The sequence below is a fragment of the Lethenteron reissneri genome, chromosome 65 (assembly GCF_015708825.2).
Source record: "Lethenteron reissneri isolate LAM-NWPU_2019-01 chromosome 65, ASM1570882v1, whole genome shotgun sequence".
NCBI lineage: Eukaryota > Metazoa > Chordata > Hyperoartia > Petromyzontiformes > Petromyzontidae > Lethenteron > Lethenteron reissneri.
The window spans coordinates 4,518,997-4,543,023 of record NC_083843.1 but is presented as its reverse complement, the minus strand read 5'-3'; the positions used below and the strand labels follow the sequence as shown (position 1 = coordinate 4,543,023).

Sequence of the window (24,027 nt, the reverse complement as noted above, 5' to 3'; positions counted from 1 at the left end):
TAAATTCTTGCTTCTTCTCGGGGAAAATGTTCTCCACCATTTTAATGACACAGTCTTTGATAAACGCACCTTCAGTAAAGGTTTGCCATGTTTAGCTATTAATATGGTCACTTCGTCGCTGGCTTTGGTGATGTTTTCCTTTGACTCACAGGCCGGCGTGAAGAATCGCTGTTGCGATACCAGAGCAGCTTGAAGTTGCTTTACTTTTTCAGCGCGGCCACTCCCTGTTAGCTTGTCGTATGTTGTAGCATGTTTAGTCTCGTAGTGTCTCTTTACGTTGAAATCCTTAAACAAGGCATCCGTCTCTTTACAAATTAGACAGGCACAATTTCCTCGATTTCCAGTGAAGAAGTATTGTAATTCCCACCGCTCCTGAAAGCGGCGGCCCTCACTGTCAACTGTTCTATTTTTTTTTGCAGTCGCCATGGCAGAAATGATTCAAGAAGGGTTCGCGGAACGGATGCAAAATTAGAGAGCATTAGAATGGTGCTGCCGCCGTGTGGCGGAAAGAGGAATTTATTTATTCTGAGAGAGCTAGCGAGCCATAAATAACACATTATAAGAACGAAGCTGCGGGCCGTATGAAATCTGCCCGCGGGCCGTGATTGGCCCGCGGGCCGGACTTTGGACATGCCTGATGTAGACAGAGTGGCTCATTGAACCATCAGGTCTCCTTTTAATTAGGACATCCAAAAAGGGTAGCTTGTCATCTTTTTCGACTTCCATGGTGAATTTGATGGCTGGGTGTATGGAATTGATGTGGTCGAGGAATTGGTCTAGAGCAGGCCGGCCATGTGGCCAGATGACAAAAGTGTCATCTACGCACCTCTTCCATAAGGTCGGGCGTAGAGTGGCAGTCTGGATGGCGTCAGTCTCAAATTTCTCCATGAAAACGTTGGCTACAACCGGAGATAGGGGGGAGCCCATTGGGGTGCCCTCAGTTTGTTTGTAGAAAGTTCCATTCCAGGTGAAGTATGTATTGGTTAAGCAGTGTCTCACCAGGGGGGTTACCCCAGTATTCAGTCCTTGATGAACCAAGTCTTCAATGATTGCGATGGTGTCAGGTACAGGAACTTTGGTGAATATGGAAACCACATCAAAACTGACAAGCAGGTCGTCTAGGGACAGGGAAATTCCCTTGATTGTCGATACCAGGTCAGTAGAGTTTAGTACCGCAGAGGTGGTTTTTCCAGTGAAAGGCCGCAGGATTTCAGACAAAAAACGAGCCAGTTTGTAGGTGGGGGAGTTGATAGTAGAGACAATGGGACGAAGGGGTGTATCTTCTTTATGTATCTTTGGCAAGCCATTTAATCTTGGTGGCCTGGCTGCAGAAGGTTTCAACGAGAACTGTTTGGTTTGATCAATTAATGCGGTTGAATCAGAAATGATTTGTTGGTTTTAATGACGAGGCTGTTGGTGGGGTCTCTTTTTTAATCCTTTATATTAAGTTCGCTTGCTTGCGTGCATGCTTAGGACCGTGCAAATCTTGCGGTCGTTTTTTAACCCACTTCCCGTGATCCAATCGAGCTGACATTTTCCACACAGACTCGTTGTGCCAGACAATTATTGTTCGTGAAAAAAAATTCCCAAAATGTTACACTTTTTAGGCAAAAAAAAATTATTTTACATATATTCAAATAGAACGCATTCATGGCTTTGGCTGAACGTCAGAGTGTTAGAGCCCAGAGCGTAACCCCTCTACAGGCCGTGGTGGAGTAGCGCAGTTGGTAGCGCCCTCGCTTCCCATGCCAAAGGTCGCGGGATCGATCCCCGCGTCCTCCACAGGCGAATATATTTTTAAATCCTTTATATTAATTTCGCGTGCTTGCTTGCTTGCTTGCGTGCTTTCTTGCGTGCTTGCTTGCTTGCTTACGACCGTGCAAATCTTTCGGTCGTGTTTTAACCCACTTCCCGTGATCCAATCGAGCTGACATTTTCCACACAGACTCGTTGTGCGAGACAATTAATGTTCGTGAAAAAAAATTCCCAAAATGTTACACTGTTTAGGGAAAACAATCATCTGACCCATAGGTGGCAGCCATCTCAAGCCAGAGGACGAGAGGACTCTAGCCGCCACGCATATAAAGGATTTATAGTGAAAAACTTTGTTTTTACGGGTTATACTTATTAAATCCTTTATATTAAGTTCGCTTGCTTGCTTGCGTGCTTGTTTGCTTGCTTGCGTGCTTGCTTGCTTGCTTGCGTGCTTGCTTGCTTGCTTACGACCGTGCAAATCTTTCGGTCGTTTTTTAACCCACTTCCCGTGATCCAATCGAGCTGACATTTTGCACACAGACTCGGTGTGCGAGACAATTAATGTTCGTGAAAATGTTTTTCCTAAATTTTACACTGTTTAGGGAAAACAAATTAAATATTTAATTACCAATTGTTTAATACTGCAGACAATCATCTGACCCATAGGTGGCAGCCATCTCAAGCCAGAGGACGAGAGGACTCTAGCCGCCACGCATATAAAGGATTTAGAGTGAAAAACTTTGTTTTTACTGGTTATACTTATTATTTTTATATAGCTGCCATCGTTGAGTAGTTCTTGAATTTTGTTGTATTCTATTTTGTCCATGATGACAGTGGCATTGCCTTTGTCGGCTGAGAGGATGACAATGCCATCCCTCTTTTTTAATTGAGCTAATTCAAAACGCTCATCTTTGCTGATGTTGCTAGCTGGCATATTAGCGTTTTTGAGGGTTGCAGCGATTTCAGATCTTGCTACGTCTGCAGCAATGTGACCCAGGCCCTTGAGAGCCACATCTACTCGGGCAATGATATCATTAACTGGTATGTGTCTAGGTGTGACTGCAAAGTTTAGTCCTTTAGCTAAAACGGATTTCAGACCATCAGAAACAGAACTGTTACTGCGATTAATTACGACTTTGTTAACGTCTAGCTTTTTGGTGTGTGGGTCCGGTCTCTTGTTAGAACGTGACTTTACCGAAAGAACCAAGAAGATAATTCAAATTAGTAAACAGTAATATCTATATATGTTTTAAAGGAGCTGTTAATATGCGCGACTCACCTTGTAGCTTGTCCACGGGAATGAGAATCCCCCCAAATTTGTGTGTGGCATGTTTACAAAATGCCTGGGGCCGATTTTTCTTTTTAGTTCCCAGTCCCTGTCAATTGGGTGACGTTCACGCCTGGTGGTGGTAGTTGTTGTGGTTATTGTGGTGGTGGAAGTTGTTGCGGTGGTTGTTGTTGTTGTTGCTCAACCGCCTTCTGCAGGTTGCCCCTCAGTGCCTGTTTGTTTTTGTTGTCGCCGCCAACGCTGGACTCCATCAGTGGCGGGAATCCAGAGTATCAGAATCTGTGTTTGTAGTGCAGGAGGAATCCGATGAGCTGTGAAGCTCTTTGTGTTCACAGATGGTGCAATGGTGAGGGGCGGGCGTGGGGGCAGCGTGCGTGTTGACGTCACCACGTCCACGACGCAGCAGAACAGCTCGGACATTGATGGCGCCTTTTGTGTTTGTCGCCATCTCTTGATTTATTTATTAATTTGTAGATATAATTTGCTTTGCAGTGGCTGTGTAGAGGATTTGGTCCTCGTGTTTAATTAATGAACAGCGTTGCGGGATGCAGTGAGCACGAATGACGCTGTACACAACTAAATTGTTGTTGTTTGTGTTCAGTATTTTTATTGTAGAATCAACGATACAGGCTAATAGTTGTGTGGAAACCCTCTGTGTAGAGGCAGTTAAATCTTGATTAAAAGCTTTCGTGACTGCAGGCTAATAGTTGTGTGGAAACCCTCCACGAAGAGGCGGTTAAATCCAGGCATCTACCCTACGTCCTTCCTTGTGGAAGAGCTATGTAGATGACACGTTCGTCATCTGGCCACATGGCCTGCCAGCACTGAACCTATTCTTCAACCACATCAACTCCATACACCCAGCCATCAAATTCACCATGGAGATGGAAAAGGATGGCAAGCTACCATTCTTGGATGTTTTAATCGAAAAGAGACCAGATGGCTCATTGGGACACTGTCTACAGGAAAGCTACCCTCATCAAAACCCTACACCATAGGGCCCATTGCATCTCCGAACAGCACCACCTAGCCAGTGAGCTGGAGCACGTACACCAAGCCCTCAAGATGAATGGATATTCGGACCACACAATCCGCAAAGCTGTCACTCCAACCGTGGGGAGAGAACCATCTGAGGACCCAATCAAAACCATCATCTTGCCATACATAGCAGGGGTCACCAAAAATATTTCCAAAATCATGAACAAACACAAGATCCAGATTCGATTCAACACAGTACATACAATTCGTGACCTGGTCCCGTCTGTGAAGGATGTGATCCCTGACATGCAATACCCCAGTGTCTACAAACTAAGTTGTGTTTGCTGCAGTAGTTACATTGGGAAAACTTAACGACATGTCTCGGACCGTGTTCGTGAACACAAGGTAGATCTGAAACATGGTAGGACCAATACCTCTGCCGTTGCCGATCATTGTTTTCACGCTGTGGGTTCACACGAAATTAAATTTTCCAAGACGAAGGTACTCTGCAAGCCCACTGGCTAGCATCAAAGATTTGTTCATAAAGCCATATAGATATATAAACACAGACACAACTTCAACCGAGAAGATGGATACAAACTGGGCAATCATTAACCAGGTTAAGTCTTAACTGGCTGTGATGTTTCCATCCTACCTGCTGATGTTAGCAGTTATTTCCGACTCTCTGAGTTACATTCACTAACACAGCCAACCGTTAGGTGTGTTAGTAAATGGCAGCTTGCTACTACATCGTCTGGGCCCTCGCCGAGCTTACATTTATAAGCAAGTTTCCGTCTACTACTCGCTCCTCAAAATTTTATCTCCTACTCGCTCCTACATTGGCATTAGCTGCCCCGCCCATCTCTAAACCTTTATAAACAGCCTGCCTCAGCAGATTTCACCCTCTTTTTCACCTGAAGATGATTGCTTGTGTTGCGATCGGAATGTCGTGATTTTTCTTTTATTTTTTTACGTGACTTTACTAAAAGACCCAAACAGTATGATACAAGTGTAGTGCCATACGACATCACTACTGTGTCAGGACTGTACGAGCATAGGAACATATGACGTCACTACTGTGTTGGCTCTGTATGGGGGCTGTAGGTGGGTGTCACGGAGGTTGTGTCAGGCCATGACACTCTGCATGAACCCAACAGGACACGTGTCCGGACAAAGGGGGGACAGAGGCCCCAGGGGAGAGTTTGGTGGTCACGTGGTTGGGGACCCGGACCTTCCAGAAGGATCGAGAAAGGGGGCGTGGCCTGGGGCAGGGCCAACCATGCCGCAGCAGATATAAGCGGGGTGTGAAGACAGGGCGTGGCTGTTCAACCCCGGGATGAAGACTTTACCGAAACATCCACGTTGGCTTCACACACACAGCGGTACTTATTTTATCACCCCTCAACTCCCAAGGAAGGTTGTGAGGATTGTTTACGCTCAGCCCCCCCGTTGTGATGAAGAGCCACGCATCCCCTAGCCACCGACAGCCACCAGCCAGTCACGGGCGTGGCGCTGCACGTGACGATGACGAGGGTGGCGAGCGCCGTGCGGCGTGGTGTCTGCCCTCTGCACTGTTCACGTTCACCTCTCTCAGGACGCGCCACTCAGATCCACAATCCTCATTGAGGCACCCCAACCCAATCCCAGTCCAGGATGTAAGGGCTGAGAGAAGGTTTGGTGAAACGAGTGCAACGGCGCCATGGATTCGGTGCTGTAAAACGACAGCAGCCCCGCGTCCCAGTCCAGATGAACCCCGACTCTCTGCGGAGGCTCCAGCACCGACATTGAGGTCTCTACCCCGCCATGCCGTACTGAGAATCTGTCGCCACGTTTCAGTAGACACCAGGAGACGTCACTCCCTCCCAGGCGGCACTCAGCACCATTCCCTCTCCGTGGGATCGTCCCATACGCTACTCCAACCTGAAACCAACCCATACGCCCCACGTCCACCTCCCAGTAGTGCTGACCCGACGAGAAGCTCTCAGAGCACAGGACTTGGTGACAGACATCAAAGCGGTGTGGGTGATGGGGGCGACCCTGAGGGACATTGCTCAGTGTCACCGTCCTGAGATCCGAGGAAATTTGGAGGTAGTCGTAGGCTGAGTTTTTGTCCAGAGTCGGTGAGCATCCATCTGCGGTGAGGACAGCGACGACCCCCGCACAGCGGTCATGGCAACGCGTTCGCAGTAGCGGCACGAGCAGTGCACACGGCATGTACACACACGTGGCATATTCACACACACACGCTGGTGTTGTGTTGTCTGTTGTGTTGTTGTGGTCATACCGCAATACGTGATACATTGATACGTATCACTGTGATCATCACGCATATGACAAATGCATACAGGACTAAAATTCATTAGTATTAGTGTACACACACTAATATTCGTTAGTATTAGTGTTCACATACAAATATTCGTTAATATCTGTGTACACTTATCGATATTCGTAGTATTAGTGTACACATACTAGTATTCGTTAGTATTAGTGTACACATACTAATATGCAGTTTAACACGTTGGCATTCATGACCATTATTATCCATAAGAGAGGTTTTTGGGTTAGATTGCGTAAATATGTAAATGTGTCGTTAAAACCCCGCCACCACCCGACATAGCTACCTTCTTAGTGCTGTGTGGAAGCGAATCTTCAAATAATACATTATTTAAATGCATGCCTACAAAGGGCATCGTACTTCAATAGGGATTACCGTTGGTAGGGCTATTTTAATAAACACAATAAACAGGAAGGACAAGTTCAAAGAGCTCGCATAATGCACATGCATAATGTACGTTGCCTCAGTAATCCCCCCCCACCCCAATATTGTGTAAGAGCGCAGAAGGGTCAACACATCTATGCCTCATTATAAGAAACGAAACAGTAAGACTTCTCCACAAATCTGGATGTCGCTGATGAACCTAGTTGTAATTACTGGTGAAACGTCATACTCAGTATGTAAATTTTGTGGCTTGGTTTTTCGACACACCGGTGTGCTGTACTAGTGGCGCATTGGCCACGTTCTGTTTATGTGACAACCCTCACTAGTTGGCTGTGTTGGGTGGTGGTGGCTTTTGACGACAAATTTAAATATTTACGCCATCTAACCCAAAAACCTCTTATGAATAAATAAAATTAGTAATACACTAACATGACCATGGGTGTGTGTGCAGTGGCAGTGAACAGTGGTGATGATGCCAGCACGACGTTGATGCCACTCTCACATCGTCTCTCTACAAACACGATGCCTGTACAATAGCCACTACAGCCTCACACGCAAAAAGACAAAGATCCCCCGTATAGCCGTAAATAGACTGTAGAGGCAAGTGCTGTTAGCGAGCACCTATGAAGGCCAGCATGGCACACGAGGGGGTTGGGTGAACAACACCACCCCTAGCCGCCTTTGTCTCCCTAGTGGCGATGTTTACACATCGCATCAGGTACTCATTTGAGGCTGAGTCGACCTAGGGGAGGCCCTGGACCAGTTCAGCTAATCTTCACTGATGTTGGCCGTGAGCGGGATTGGAAATTGGATCCCCAGGTTTGTAGCGCAGCGTAGCGCTAACCACTATACTACCTCCCCGCACCGTGCACGTCGTGGGGGGGGGGGGGGGGGGTTATTTGACCATACTTCACCACTCTCATCGGTGCGCGTTGGCGATGGTGAACGTAGAAGCGTAGAGGTGCAGTACAATAGTTCACGCTGCACTGCCCTCTGCTGGTGTGATGTGTAAACATTCGACGAGGGAGACAAAGGCGGCCGGGCGTGGTGCTGGCCACCCACCCCCTCGTGTGCCGTACAGGTCTTCATAGGTGCTGCTGCTCGCTATGAGCACTTGCCCCAGTACCCAGCAGTTTGGTTTAGTAGAATATTGAAACTGTTAAACGAATATTATTTCATACTCTTTGGTTAAATAAAAAATAATAAATCACGATGTTTCGATCGCAACACAAGCAATCTTCATCAGGTGAGACAACTACAGCAAGAACACTGCCGAAGTAGGCGAGAGATCTGCCGTGACAAGAGGTTATATGGGTAGAGATAGGGGTGGGGCAGAAATAAGAAAGGGGGGAGGCAAGGGGGGACAGAGAGGGGGGTGGGGCATAGATAATCGATGGAAGGGGGGAGAGAAGCTGTGTTAGTGATGTTAATGTGAGAAATTAGCATGTAAATGTAGATCGGAGAGGGGCCTCCAGGATGGGGACGCGGAGGTGGCTATGTTAATGTTGGAGATTAGCATATTAATGTAAGATCGCAGAGAGAACACCAAGTCGAGATCGCCGCGTGGAGGTGGTTACGTTGGTGTGAACATATTTTAAGCTGTTAATGTAAGATATTAGCATGTCAAAGTCAGAGAACCGGGTACAGAAGCACATCGAGGGCCACAGGATCTGCAGCGTTGGCCGCGGCGCTGTGAGAGGAAAGCATGTAAAGGGCTATGATGGCTGAGCCAGTGAGACAAACAGCCCATGAAACAGCAAGAGCCATCGATACATCTAGGCTAAGGGAGCAAAAGGCGGCCATGTTAGTGATACCGTAGCCCGTTAAAGCAAGGGCATCTAACAGGGTAATACAACTCAGAGAGTCGGAGGGTAACAGCCAAACGGCAGGCAGGATGGAAACATCACAGCAAGTTATGACTAACCTGGTTAATAACGTCCTTCCAATGATTGCTTAGCTTATACCAGTGTCTCACACTCTTGTCACGGCAGCTCTCTCGCATACTTCAGCAGTGTTCTTGCCGTAGTTGTCTCACCTGATGAAGATTGCTTGTGTTGTGATCGAAACGTCGTGATTTAATATTTTTAATTTTATATTTTCTCTACCTACGTGACTTTACCGAAATAACCAAAGAGTATGAATTCCTTCAGCCACAAAAGCTTCAAATCAAGATTTTATTCTATTTCACCAGGTAGAGTGCACTGATCCATGTCGCTCTCTTTCAGAGTCTGCGTCTCTCTCCCCGTGGTGGCTTGGATTTCTCCCTGGTTCCTCGCGTTTTTCCCTCTACATTTATAATCAATTTGCATTCAGAGGATTTGGCTGCTGCCATAAATATCCACGTGATGAGCCACTTCGTAGAGCTGTCATTTGTGACAATCAGGTCGCTTGGCGACAAAAGAGCTAAATGGTACAGTGGGTTCCTTACCTGGGAAATTAAAATGAAATGTTGATGAAGGTGAGGAGCACAGAAGTGCAGTGCAACGCAGCGGGACACGCAGATGCAAGACTGAGGAACTCACAGATGAGAGGCAGAAATCTGTTCGCGACCCTTTCAAGGAAGCGGATCGTGGTGGCGTCCAGTGAAGTGGGAGGTGGGGTTGCAGATTCGTTTGGGATCTCTCTCCTGCGACAACCACCAACAGCATCACACACAGACTCTTTCAACAAATGCAATGGAAGACTCAGCATTCATAGCACACACAGCCAGTGCCTCACACACAGCCCGTGTCTCACACACAGCCCGTGTCTCACACACAGCCCGTGTCTCACACAGCCCGTGTCTCAATCAGCCCGTGTCTCACACACAGCCAGTGTCTCGTATCCAGCCCGTGTCTCACACACAGCCCGTGTCTTACTTAGCCCGTGTCTCACACACAGCTCGTGTCTCACACACAGCTCGTGTCTCGCACACAGCCCACATCTCATACAACTCCCGTGTCTCACACAAAGCCCGTGTCTCACACACAGCCAGTGTCTCACACAGCCCGTGTCTCACACACGTCCCGTATCTCACACAAAGCCAGTGTCTCACACACAGCCGTGTGTCACACAGCCCGTGTCTCACACACAGCCCGTGTATCACACACAGCCAGTGTCTCACACACAGCCAGTGTCTCGTATCCAGCCCGTGTCTCACACACAGCCCGTGTCTCACTCAGCCCGTGTCTCACACAAAGCCCGTGTCTCACACACAGCCAGTGTCTCACACAGCCCGTGTCTCACACACGTCCCGTATCTCACACAAAGCCAGTGTCTCACAGACAGCCGTGTGTCACACAGCCCGTGTCTCACACACAGCCCGTGTATCACACACAGCCAGTGTCTCACAAACAGCCCGTGTCTCGCACAGCCGTGTCTCGCACAGCCCGTGTTTCACACACATCCCGTGTCTCACACACAGCCAGTGTCTCACACACAGTCAGTGTCTCATACACAGCCCTTGACTCACACACAGCACGTGTCTCACACAGCCAATAATATAGGTTTTTGGGTTAGATCGCGTTATTTATAAATGTGTCGTAACCCTCCACCACCCGACACGGCCAAACAGTAAAAAAATGTCACGTTGACAAAAGACAAATAGTTCACTGCTTTAGCACACCAGTGTGTTGAAGCGTGAAACCATAATATTTACAATTTTTGAGTACGACGTTTCGCTGGTAATTACATCCAGCTTCATCGGACAAGCATGGTGAAGAGCACCTCTTGCTCCCGGTTTTAAATAGAACAGAAGCAGGATGACGTCATCATTTAATTCATTCTGGTGCAGTGATTCGAGGCGGAGAGGGTGGGGGGATTGTAATTATATAGATTGGTAATCAATGCAATTGTTGTTCATTGGGATTTGTTTCCCTTATAAGGAATTGTAATTGTATTATATATTTTATTTAATAATACGCTTCCGATGAAGCTGGATGTAATTACCAGCGAAACGTCGTACTCAAATTTTAACTGATGTTGATTCTCTCTTCAACACACCGGGGGGCTAAAGAACTGAATTATTTTGTCCTTTGTAAACGTCACACATTTTTTACTGTTTGGCCATGTCGGGTGGTGGAGGGTTACGACACATTTATAAATAACGCGATCTTACCCAAAAACCTATATTATGAATATAGGCCGCTGTCGGTAGCCTAAAAGAGGCCTAGAAATAGGGTTTCGTTCCACCAAGTGGGGCACTACCTACTTTTTTAATATTTAACATCAGAAATATATAGAGATTCCTTAGGAAAAAGTTCTCCGCACACAACCTTGCAGTTTTTGAGAAAAATGATGCTAAAGGTGCCCATTTTGAAAAAAGGGAAACCATAGGGAATTTTGCACTTTTAAACCTGTTAATCATATAAACCCAAAAATGCAGAATTACCACTTGAAGTACAAAATTAACCAGTTTGAAATGTGTGATATACCTGAAGTTGCTATCTATGCACAGTAAACATGATAAGATTATCAAGAAAACTTCTGCTGTAGCATTAACATCCAAATTACTTCTCATTATGTTGTTCCAATTGAAAGGTAATATTTGAGGTAAAATCTGAATAACAAATATAATTAAGACAAAATATAATATATAAAAAAGCACTTTTCAAAATAACACATTTAATGGTGAATTGTCAATTCGCATACATGAGCAGCAACTGCACTTACATGTACATATTCACAGCAATTATTATTGTAAACAAGATTGAATTTTGATTGATTTATATTAAATATATATGTCCTATATTAATTTTATTATCATATACACATCACTAAATATCAAGATCACTGTCCTCACTATCAGATTCACATGAAACAATATCCTCAGTTAATCTCACATTGTCACAATGAACACATTTACATAGGTCAGTGCAGGCCAGGTCAGCCTTGTGGCATGAGCACCTTCCACCTGTACAAGTACGAGACTTACACCCACAGTGGAGTGACCCCAAAATCTGTTGAGAAGCTGGATCTTTAGTCATCCATGATATGATGAGATCACCATCCTTGACAATCCATCCAAAGCCGTCTGGACTGGGAGCATTTATAAAAGGATCCAATGCTCTCCTGTGGATTGCAGCTAGGTAGTTAGCACGCTTGAAGTGCTCTGTAAGTGCATCTTTTGTTGGAGGTAATGCCTGTTCGGAAGAGGCCTGGACACAGAACCTATTGTATCTGGCCAAATTAACATCTGATACCTTTTCCCCATACAGCTCACACACAAAACGTTCTATGGTCACAAATGTGGTGCTGTCCATTTCAAATTGCCTCCCAAGAGCAACAAATGCACGGACGTACTCTGCATTTCCAGACACTATATTTAGTGGTTTCTCTTTTCCTTTCCCATAAAAGGAACTAGTTGAGTCACAGCCAGTGAATGTGTGTAGTCCTATCAGTGCCTCTGTTAGTGAAGGACCCAAAGCAGAACCAATAGCCTGGAGATCTAACATTCTTTGCCTGTCTTTTGTTCCTGTCAGAAAGTACATCTTTGCTGAGGGAAGCTTAGCCATTATTGAAAGTGAAATGATAGCAACATCAGTGTCAGGACTCTAGATGATTATCTTATTATAAAGTTCACTCCAGGCATGTTTTGCATGAAGTAGGAGCCTCGTGTCTGCTTCTTCATGGTCACAAGTCAAAGATTCTACCTCTTTGACAGACATAATGCCATCTTTAAGAGTGAGTTGATGACATACATTTCTGTGTGCCACAAAGATAGCTATGTCTTTTCCAGCTGCTTGTAAAGGCACAGTTCTCCATGTCTCAAAGAGAAAGTCTGTCAAGGCTTTTTTATTTTCACCACTGGCTAGAAACTTGGTCCACTGACTTGGAGTCTTCTGCTTGATGCTGTATTTTTGCAGTAATTGTTGTCCAGCAACAGCACGTCTTGATCGTTCAGCATTTTTGATGCTCACTGCCGGGTAGCGATCAATGACAAAATCGACCCTTGGACAACTGAACTTTCTACCCATCTTAATCATAAGTTGAAGAAGATCATCAGCAAGCTCACCGAATGTGTCTGGTATATTCTTGAGACTCCTGATCAATGCCATGCCATCTATGCACCATTATCACCAACAGTCTTGTTCACATGACAGTCCTTGTTCTTTGATCCTAAACAAGCTAGAAAAGCAGCCTTATTTGTTTTGGCTAATGAACCATCACTGCTTGCTAGCGGGGATGAGATATTGCCAAGTGAATATGTCAGAATCTCTTTCAAGTTTACAGACAGGGATTGACTTATCACTAACAGTCGTGCAAAGAGTCTCCTGTCATTTTTTAGAATGACTTGATTTCCATCTTTTGTCTCTGATGATTTCTTCATTTGATCCCCAAACGTAGTGAGCTTCAATGACTTTATTGGAGAGAAGAAGTCTGTTTTTGATGACTGGACTCGATCTTGGATGAAAATTTTCAGAGCTGTTTCACCTTTATCACAAGCACTTTGTATGTCATCTCTGACAGTCTTTGTAGCAACAACACCAGAGCTAATACCTACAAGATCTTCACGAGGCAGCAAGGGATTGATCATAGACTCAACCGCTGAAACCAAAGATATAACAGCAGCATTGTCTTTTGCAATTCTTGTTGCATCCAACTCTTTATGACCCCTCTCTTCATGTTGCATTCCAGCCATCATTTCACACTGCCTTGTGATTGCAGAACGTTCAGGATGAGACAGTATCCATTGCTGGACGGCACCTCTGTTCAATGTTATCCCAGTTATGCCGCCTTTGGTCTTTGAATCACGGTTGCAGGTTTGTTCTATTGCTTGGTCACAAGCTATGGATGAGAACCTGTTAGCATCCTTACGCTGTACTGTCCAGTTTCCTTTTGCAGTAACTTCTTCATAACAGTGTGGATGAGTATTTGGAAGATTGATCATCTCGACCCAATATGCTGATAGGTACCTTGCATAATTTTGGCGGTCATATGCAAAATACAATGCCAGCATACGTCTCACTGTTGCTAAGTGAAGGCTCCAGTCAGAGCATTAGATAGGACATGTATATTTAAAGCCCTACCTTCTATAGAGAAAAAATTTGATTATGGAATTACATTGCATTCACACGCAATATGTAAATGTAATTGGAGTGACCCCACAGATTTGTGAACAAACATTTTTTTTTTACCTACCTATATGTTTTTCAGTTTTGCTGAGAAATCTTGTGTAATCTCGATAGCAGGATTTGTGGTATCGGACCTCAATTGCAATGCAGTCTTTCCCACGAATGTGTGTCAGAATGCTCTCATCTGATTTCATTTGAGCTGCCTCACGAAGAAGTCCTATATTAAAGATATGAAGAATAAATTATAAACCCAGTTGGCAATATATTAACTTGCATAACATTCAATTCAAGTGAGTAAACATACCTGTGTTAATCGAGCTTGATCGCCGCTATCAGATGAAGCTGCGCTGCTTAAGTCCTCCTCCATGTTTACATGTGCGTAGTGATATTGGCTTGATTTTTGCTCTGACCTACTTACATTTTCGATGCTGATTGGTTGAAAATCTAGCTCAACAGTTTTATATGTCTCAATACGCAGTCAATATAGTGCGCCAATAAATTACACTTTTCTCATTAACTGCAGGATAATGCGTGGAGAACTTTTTGCTTGGATACCTTTTATTAACGTTGAACATATTGAGCAAAAGAAAAAGTAGTGCCCCGTTTTTCGGAACGAAACTGAACGATACAGCTCACGTACAGCGGCCTAATACTATTGGTCGCGAAATCCTTCGTGTTAAATTGACACAGCCAATGTCTCACGCAGCCCATGTCTCACATACAACCGGTGTGTCTAACACACACATCCTGTGTTGTGAGTGTTTAACCGTGGTACGTTAAGGATCATACCTGCGCGTCTCCTCCAGGTGCCCCTGTGGAAGAGATAGAGATCATGAGTGACGTCTCTACCCTTGGACCATGAGTCCCCCTGCCGCTGCCTTCTCTGTTATTCTGGACACCATTGACGTCTCCACAGAGGCACTCCCCACCTGCAGGAAGGCGAGCGAGTCCCTCTTGTGCTGCAGAACGTGCAGGCGAGTGGCCGCCACCTGGAGCTCGCCGATCTCCCGCTTGTGACGAGCAATGTCCTCGTCGATCCGGGACAGCAGCTCGCGCTCTTTCACGGCCACCCGACGTAGAGTCTCCCTCTCGTCCTCGTCCAGAGCCTTCCTTAGGCGGGCGAACTTGCCCGTGATGCGACCCCTGATCCCGGCCACCGATTGCTGCAGAGATGCGGGAACCACGATTGGCTCCCTGAGCCATGAGCCACTCCGTGTGTGCGTGTCGGCGCCGCGGTTGCTCGGAGATGTTGACTCCCTCTCCTGGTATACATCAGGTCGCGGTTTAGATCCCGACACTGACGCCTGTATATTTGGAGTTTGTTCTCTCTGTAGTAGCATGGACTTTCGCTGGTTCTTCCGGTTTTTACCTCCACATTTAGAATCAACGTCGCTCGTTCAGTGTATTTGGCTGCCGTCAATTTCCATGTTACAATCAGCCACTTGGTTGAGCTATCATTTGTGCTAGCCAAATTGCATACAATAAAGAGCTACACAGCTCAGTGGGCCTTACCTGGTAAAATAATAAAATATTCTCTAGTGGTGAATCATGCCCCAGTGACGAGGGGCTAATGGGACTGAGTCGATCCATGCCAATGGGGCAAGAGTGGTGCGGCTATTTTCTTGTTTCTCCCCTAGAGGGTGCTGGGGTCGTGGATGTTGAGACTCGGGCACTCGGAGTCTGGTGGGGGCCCCCTCGTGGGTCTGACGAGATGTGGCGAGATGGTAATTACCTCACCTGGTGTACAGGGGGTCGTGAGTTCGATCACGACCCTCATTCCTGCTGTATATTTGGAGTCTGCGTCTCTCTCCTTGTGGTCGTGTGAATTTTTCTCCAAGTACTCCAGCTTTTCCCTCCACATTTAGAATCGGTGTAATCCAGATCGGGTTTTCCCTCGAGTGCGACTCGGGTTTAGAGTTTAAGGCATTCGTTATCTGCTGTGAACAAGCCGTAGAGCCAAAGAGTGTCTCTGGGTTCAAGCAAGCGTTTCGAGTACAGTATTTTGAGCATTTGTCTGCTATCAATTTCCACCTGATAAGCCATGTCATTGCGCTATCATTTGTGATATTCAGGTTCCTTCTGAAGAAAAGAGCTACATAGCTCAGTGTGGCCTTACCTGGTAAAATAAAAATAGCTGTTAAAATAGACTCCTGGTGACACAATTAGGGATGGTGTGAGGTGCAGCTATGTGGTGTGCCTGCCTCTGCATACGTGCCGGTGCTCGACCTCCCATGCAGCGCAACAGCTGCACTACAGCTCCACCCCGACAATCAGTGGCACTCTCTACATTTTTTTTGCCACAGGAGTGGAAGACGCGATGCCGAGTAACCCGACCTCGTGGCAGACTCGCCAATGTGGCTATTGCATGTGGTAAACGTGCAACCCCCTCATAGTTAATGTTGAGTTTGAAAGTTAATGATATAGTTATGTCTCTTGGTTCTTTCGGTAAAGTCACGTATAAGGGAAATAATAAAATAATAAAAAATTTTACATAATAAAATATAATACAATATTATAAAAATAAAACAAAATGAAATATAATGTTTTATTTGTATTATATAACCAAGAAGATGCATCCCTGCAGTCACGAAAGCTTTAAATCGAGATATAGTTATGGTAACAGGCATCAGAGTTAAGAAGCTGCACGAAATTCGCTTGAATGCATTTGACCTCCACGACTTCCACACTGGGTGGAGGTCACTTGGGTCAAAGAGCCAGACCCGGACACGGTACCTGCGCCTCCTTGCGAGTGGCCTCCATCCGCTTCACGGACTCCTCCGCCTCCTTCCTCTTCTCCTCCACCACTCGCCTCTCCTCCTCTACGTGCATCTGTAGTGAGAGCCGAGACGTCAGCAGGGGGAGACTCCAGCCCCCTGAGTCACCACTTACACCGCCCTTCCCTCCACACTGACCCCTCCATAGCGACGGCCCTCATCTCCACGCTACCATTGTATGGCGACTGTGAGTGGGGGGGGAACGCGGAGTGGGCAAGCTGATGCCTCGTTGTAACAGAAGCCATTTTGGAACCCTGCTGGCTTGGTGTCTGTGCCGACTCGGACCCAAGAGCCCATGTGCCCACAGCTGTCTAGTTTAGAAGTTTCATTTATTAAAATTGTCTGTCAGGTGGCTGTGATATCAGTCTCACATTTCTATTCACTTCAGTCCTTTACAAGGGAATTATGTTTATTGAGAGCCTGGCATGCAATACATCCTAAGGTTGTATCCTAAAATACCAAGCAGGAGATGAGCTGTACAGGTAGAGATTTATAAGGAAGATAATGAACACATGATGATTGTTTTTTCATCAGATGTTGTGTAGCTGAGTGACAGAATTAGTCAGATCGTGTTGCGGTGTCTCACTCCGTGGGCCTCACCTTCCGTGTCTCATGCTCCTTCTTCAGCGTGGTGACATCATGTCCTTTGTGTTCGCCTGCGATGGTGCAAGATGAGCAGACCAGGCTGCTATCTACTGTGCAGTAGAACTTCAGCTCCTCGCTGTGCTCAGGGCATCTTCTCTCATCCAAACTCGTAGTGGGATCCACCACGGCGTGGTCTCTCAACCTGGGATTCTCCACGTGAGGCTTGTAGTGGGAAAAACAGTAGGATATCTCGCATCTCAGGCAGGTCTTCACTGCAGGGGTCTGGCCATCACTGCAGTGGTCACACATGACGGCCGTGGCCATCCCGTCACTAACTCTGAGCTGCTCTGCCAGGTTGGCGAGGGCCACGTTCCTCCTCAGCTGGGGTCGCACAGGGAAGGTCGCTCGGCACTGCGGGCAGCTGAAGCTGCTCGCCGTCTCCCAGGCGGCCTCCAGGCACCGCAGACAGAACGAGTGTCCGCAGCTCAGCGTGGAGGGGCAGACGAACGTGCCCAGGCAGATGGAGCAGCGCAGCTCACTATCCACACTCTCACTGGGAGTCACACTCGCCATGACCCATGGGATTCGCTGGGATCGCTCGCTGTGTGGCTCAGAGAGACGCTGGACCAGGACCTCTCTCTTATAGCGACGGTGGAGAAGGAAGTAAAATGCAAATCATATTTTCATTGTCGTCACTGACATCATGAGACACTCCCTGGAAAGTGAACCCGTGCCCCGAGGTGCGCAAACAGCAGCCTCAAGGTGATCATGGCTACTGTACGCACCTCCCTAAATCGAAATAATAGAGCTTTGTTGTCAATATAAATTGGAGAGATTCACCTGCGTTGGCTCCTTTGTGAGATGAGTAAAGAGAGATAAACTCATTCTTCACAGGTTAGGGTGCGGTGTCTGTACCGTTAGCGCTGCACTACGAACGCATCAGAGACCCGAGTTCGATTCCCATTCACGTCCATCACCACCACCATCTTGTATTATTTATTATATATATAAACGCCTAACTTTATCTGTGAGGAACGCTGCACTTCCCGTAGTTTTCATGCAGGAGGCGCGTTGGTTTGAACGACGGAGGCGCACGGACAGACGTTCGATTACGTTGGAATCGATCTGCAGAACGAGGCGATTCGGCCTTGAATCCCAGAATCGATTTCTAGAATTGACTTGGCCCACATAGACACGACTTTGCCATTTGTTTTGCGACAATGTCCCATTCTCCCCGCATACGCTATCACAATCAACAAGTTGCAGGAACAGACGTATTATTTCGTTGTTAAGCGCACAACTTTATCTGTCTACGATTAACATGATGAAAGCTTGAGAGTGGGAGAGCGAACGAGGCGATTCCGAGTTGATTCCCAGAATCGATTCATTCCCAGAATCCACTTGGCCCCCACCGACACGACTTTGCCATTTGTTTTGCGACGACGACAATTTCCCATTCTCCCCACAAACGCTATCACAATCAACAAGTCGCATGACAGACGTTCTATTATGTTGGTGAGCGCACTACTTTATCTATCTTTGTATTATGCATATGATGAATGCTTGCGAGAGAGAAGAGCGAGGAGAGGCCAAGGAGAGGCGGCCCACTCTTCTTTCTCTATTTGCCTTCATGTTTTTTAAAGATGTTTTCACTTCCAGTAACAAATTATGGACGAGGACGAAGATCCCGTGCACCCTGCATTAACGACGTCAATACGGTGAGCAGGCAGACATCAGATGCGTTACGATGGACAATCGACACGTCGTGCCATACAACCCCTACTTGACGCTCATGTACAATGCGCACATCAACGTGGAAATGAGCACTTCCCTTCAAGCCATCAAGTACATCTATAAATACATCTTCAAGGGATTTGATTGCGCCAACATTGCTCTCACTTCGAATGGACAGCCGGAACTGCGCTACGATGAAATCACCAATTTAATAGATTGCTGGTACGTGAGCACTCCAGAGGCAATGTGAAGGCTCGAGTCCAAGATGTCCAATCGCTCGCACACTGTGATGAGACTGCCAGTCCATCTGCCCAACCAACAGACGATAATGTTTCAAGCTGAACACGAGGAGGAAGCTCTGCTAGCAGCACAGACCGGTCGCACGAAGCTGGAATCAAAGCGATCAAGACACACATCAGTGGCTCTACACCGACATCCCGCAGCACTACGTCTATGTTTGAGGCAACTGGCAGAAGCAGCAGAGAGGAGCCGACAAGATCGTGTCCTGCATGTACACGGTCAACACCAAAGACGAAGAACGTTTCTATCTTCGAATGCTGCTGTTGCATGTTCGAGGTGCGACCAGCTTTGAGTTGCTGTGGACCGTCGACGGAGCGGTGTGCGAGAGCTTCAAGGCAGCAGCTTCAGTGCGAGGTCTTCTTAATTCCGACGACAAGAGGGATTTCTGCTTGATGGTTGCCGGCACCTACATGATGCCGAAGCAGTTGCGCGAGATGTTTGCTTTCATCTGCTGCTTCTCTCAGCCCGAATCACCTCTCAGGCTGTGGGAGGACCACAGATTGGACTCTCGACTACATGTGAAGACGACACCGCGATCAACAAAGCACTTCACGATATCAACAACGTTCTGCAGCAGCACGGATTCTTTTGCAAAGCAATTGGCTTGACAACACGAAAGAGAAAACCACCGGAAGTAGATGTGTATGACCAAGTTCAATAAACAAACGAGGGCGCACGACGTCTCGCGATGCTCAACGAGAAGCAGCTCGACACGTTCAACAAGATCATCAGGCTGTCGATGATGAGAATGTGATGCACCGATGCTTCTATCTCGACGGTCCTGGAGGTTCGGGCAAGACCTTCCTGTACACAACTCTCATGGTGTACATCCGGGGTCGAGGACACATTGTACTGCCATTTGCAACGAAAAGCATCGCCGGAACAATGCTCAAAGGAGGACGCAATGTTTACAGCGGATTAAAGCTTCCAGTTCCCTTGCTCGAAACTTCAATCTCTTCCATGCGGCCTGCATCGCCACAACCTAATGTCCTGCGCAAAGCTTCGCTCATCATCGACGAAATTACTGTGCTGCCAAAAAACGGACTTCGCTGCATCAACAAGCTCTTGTGCGAGGTGATGGGCAATGATAAACCATTCGGCGGCAAAGTCTTCGTTGTAGGCGGCGACTTCCGAAAGACTCTTCCAATTGTGCCGCGAGGAACGCGAACAGACATCGTTGAGTGCTGTATCAAGGCAAGCCGTTTGTGGAAGAACTTCACGCAGCTCATGCTTATGACAAACATGTGCAACGAGAGACAAAATGGCTGCTAAAAGTTGGAACAGGCACCTTGCCGCCAGTGCTGGGAATCTTTGAAGAGGGCACAATTCAAATCCCGGAGCAGATGGTGGCAACGGAGGATCTCATTGAATCCATCTTCGGCAGCATTGCATATATGTTTATAGACGACCTTTCGAAGCAAGTCATTGTCGCACCAACCAATGCACAGACACTCGAAATGAACCGCAAAATCATCGGACAGATGCCTGGCGAGCCCGACATTTACTAGAGCGCTGATTCAGTCATGACCGAAGATCTCAATGACACAATACATTTTCCAGTCAAGTTTCTCAACGACCAGATGCCATCGGGAATGCCACCACACGTCCTGCTGCTGAAGAAGGGCATCATCATCATGCTTCTGAAGTGTTGTTGAAGACGCGTGGACAACGGGGTAAGGCACACGTATTTATTTATACAAAGGGCTTACAGTACTAGAGGGATGTATCGGCCCCCTCACCCGTACAACTGGGAATTCACCCCTAGCTAGCCTTCCTAGCTGAGTCCTCCGCTAACGGGCTAGGGGAGGCTGTCTGGCCCGACACTGGTTAGTCGGGCTACGGTACCCGGAATCCCAGAGGTCTGACTCTGGTTCCGGGACCACGCCACTGGCTCCAGCCTGCACTGCCCTTACAAGGGCGGCGTCCCAGGGGGAGTCCAGGGCCTATCTGGCTGGTCTTCTCTCTTCTCTTAACTACTCTAAGACTGAGCCCCGAGCTCTCTGGCTCAACCCTTTTTATACCCCGTTAGAGGATCGAAACCCCCCTCACGCCGTCCAGTACGGACGTCGTTGCGGGCACCACCCCGTGTGCTCACGGAGACCCCGCCCACTGTGTCTGTTTTCCATTTGCCCCTATGTAAACAGCCCTACACAAACAGACCCTCTGTAACAGCCCTACATCACCCCCCCCTGTACAGCTCGCAGCCGTCCCGGCTGCAACAACTTTCAATAAAGGTTATTCAACCCCTGGATCCCCGCGTGTGCCTTAAAAAAACGTTTTTAACGCTAACTTGAAGGAACCAACAGTAACAACAACAACAACGACAATGACAACAACAAAACCCTCAACCCCGAAAGGGAACAATCCGACGCACCCCCCCCCGAATAAATACGGATACCGTAAGAACGCTATATACAATTTGTAGCGAAGCCACAATGCACACCAATGGGCAGGGGACACCCCCCCCCCACACAACACACAATGAACACAACATATATATACAAATCTTGCGGTTCCTCAACAGTCTGCGCATTTTTGCGCGTGTCCTTGCGGTTTCACAACAGTTTGCGCATTTTTGCGCGTGTCCTTGCGGCGGGCCCCTCACACGGGGGAACCCCGGGTGGCGGACCGTCAGGTGGCAATCGTCCGTCCGGGAGCGGGGCCTCCTCTGATGCCTCGTGACTGTTGGTATCCCCAGAAGGGGTGGTCGGGCGTGAGCCCGTCAGTCTCGATGCACCCGGAGGTGGCACGGCCGGCAAGGCATTAGGTGAGCGCGGTGGGGACGGACCTAGTGAGTCGGTCGACCCCCCACACGTCTGGCCACGCATGTGTGAAGTGGGTTTGTGTGCCGCGACGAAAGGTTTCAACCGAGAGGGGTGCACGAACCATCGCCGCTTCCCCCAACGAATGCGCACGCACTGTGGTCGCAGGACCTCGACCACTTCCACAGGCCCCCGCCACGGTCGCGCCAGCTTTGGGGAGGTAGCCAGGGGTACTTGGGGACAGTGCAACCATGCCCTGTCCCCCGGTTTCCACTGTATGACATGCGCTCGACCCAACCTGAGGCGCTCGTTCGCCTTTTGACGGAGGTCCGAGTTTAACCTCGCAGCATCCCGTGCCTCTGTTAACTTAGCCAAATTAAATTTGACGTGGTCAGCCAATTTTGTTTTACCTTGCTGGTCGGGGATCTGCAGCTGGGCGCGAACAGGCGGGTCGGGTTCGCGACCGTACATAAGGTAAAAGGGGGAAAACCCCGTAGCTGCATGGGGTGCCATCCGATATGCCGCCAAGACCCCCTGAATATGCAGGTCCCAATCAGTCTGGGAATCTGAGACCTGCTGTGCCATCATTGACGAAATGGTGCGATGCAGGCGCTCGACCATTCCGTCAGTCTGTGGGTGATACGGGGAGGTCCGAATTTTCTTTGTGCCTAAGAGGTCACAGACTTGTTTAAGTAATTTGCTGGAAAAATGTTTACCCTGGTCGGTCAGCAGCCGTTCCGGGGCACCTTTGTCCAGGACGTAACCCTGAACAAAGGCGTCCACGATGGCTGCTGCCGACTGGTTGGCAAGGGGCCAGGCCATGGGCCAGCGCGTAAAATACTCGACACCTGTCAGCAAATACTTATTGCCCCTGGGGGTGGCGGGAAATGGGCCCAAGATGTCCAGTGCAACCAGCTCATTTATTCTGGACACCTTGATCGATTGTAAAGGCGGGTTAGACTCCCGCGCCGGCGGTTTCCGCTGCGCACACCGCGGGCATGAACTCAGAAGATCCCCCACATCCTTTGTCATACCAGGCCAAAAAAAATCTAGCTGTATTAGTGCGAGGGTCTTTAGAGTCCCCAGATGTAACAGGCGCTCATGCGCGGCCCACACCACTTTGCCTCGCAACTCCGAAGGGACGACCAGCCGATGTCGCTGTGATTTTGCGTCCCAGTGCATGAGCAGACCCTGTACCATTTCCCATGCACCCGAATCACCTTTCACCCGGCCAGCACCCCCGACGCGACGACGCCACCCGAGGAGGGAGGTGTCCTCCATTTGGAGGCGCCCCCACTCAGTGACGGGCAACCCCAACAGGGAATCCCTTCCCTGTTGTTCGATAGAATTATCAGCCAGTGGCTCGTCATCGTCGGTGGCTGCCAGGATCGGGACCGATGCGTCCCCTGAAGGTCTGCAACGTCCCGACCCCAGGAGGCATGCACATTCCGAGGCGGTTGGCATGCGTGACAGAGCGTCCGCGTTGGTATGGCGAACGCCCTTACGGTAAGTGGTCTCAAAATCAAAATCCTGGAGAACCTCCAACCATCGAGATAACTGTCCCGATGGTTGCTGAACTCGCAGGGCATACTGTAGTGCCGCATGATCTGTGCGGACGGTGAAATGCCGACCGTACAGATATGGGCGGTATTGTTGGATGAAAAAAACAATTGCCAACAGTTCTCTACGGGTAACACAATATCTCTGCTCCGCAGGAGACAACACCCGACTACCGTATGCGACCACCCGTTCAACGCCATCAACCACCTGGGAAAGCACACCCCCAATACCCGTGTTGCTCGCATCGGTGTCGAGCAAAAAGGGTTTCGAGAAATCAGGGTAGATCAAGGGAGGGGCTTTCACCAGGGCGTCCCGAAGGGAGCGGAACGCAGCCTCCTCCTCTTGACCCCAGTGGAAACGAACCCCTTTAGATGTTAGAGCGTGCAGGGGTTTTGCAATTGTTGCAAAATCAGCAACAAACCGTCGATAATACGACGCGAACCCAATAAAACTCCTGACCTCTCCCACTGTAGTGGGAGTCGGCCAGGAGCTGACACACTGCGTTTTGGCGGGATCGGTA

The 24,027-nt window shown here is 48.1% G+C and overlaps 1 protein-coding gene across 1 annotated transcript; it reads right to left on the bottom strand.

The window, feature by feature from the left end:
• Window positions 1-3,647: 3,647 nt before the first annotated feature.
• On the bottom strand, window positions 3,648-17,796 carry LOC133359518 (E3 ubiquitin-protein ligase TRIM11-like). The gene is made up of 6 exons (XM_061577936.1): window positions 17,167-17,796; window positions 16,526-16,621; window positions 14,722-14,955; window positions 14,582-14,604; window positions 9,263-9,366; window positions 3,648-6,153 (listed from the first exon to the last, which is right to left on the bottom strand). Exons 1-6 carry the CDS (start codon window positions 17,722-17,724, stop codon window positions 5,612-5,614), a joined length of 1,557 nt encoding a protein of 518 aa, XP_061433920.1. The 5' UTR covers window positions 17,725-17,796; the 3' UTR covers window positions 3,648-5,611.
• Between the last annotated feature and the right edge of the window lie 6,231 nt (window positions 17,797-24,027).

Coding starts and splice junctions, on each gene's coding strand:
- LOC133359518 (XM_061577936.1), bottom strand. CDS start 17,724: ATGGCGAGTGTGACTCCCAGTGAGAGTGTGGATAGTGAGCTGCGCTGC. Junction 9,367..14,581: donor CACCTGGAGGAGACGCGCAG/GTATGATCCTTA, acceptor TGGTTGTCGCAG/GAGAGAGATCCCAAACGAAT. Junction 6,154..9,262: donor CAGATTTCTGCCTCTCATCT/GTGAGTTCCTCA, acceptor TCCTCACCGCAG/ATGGATGCTCACCGACTCTG.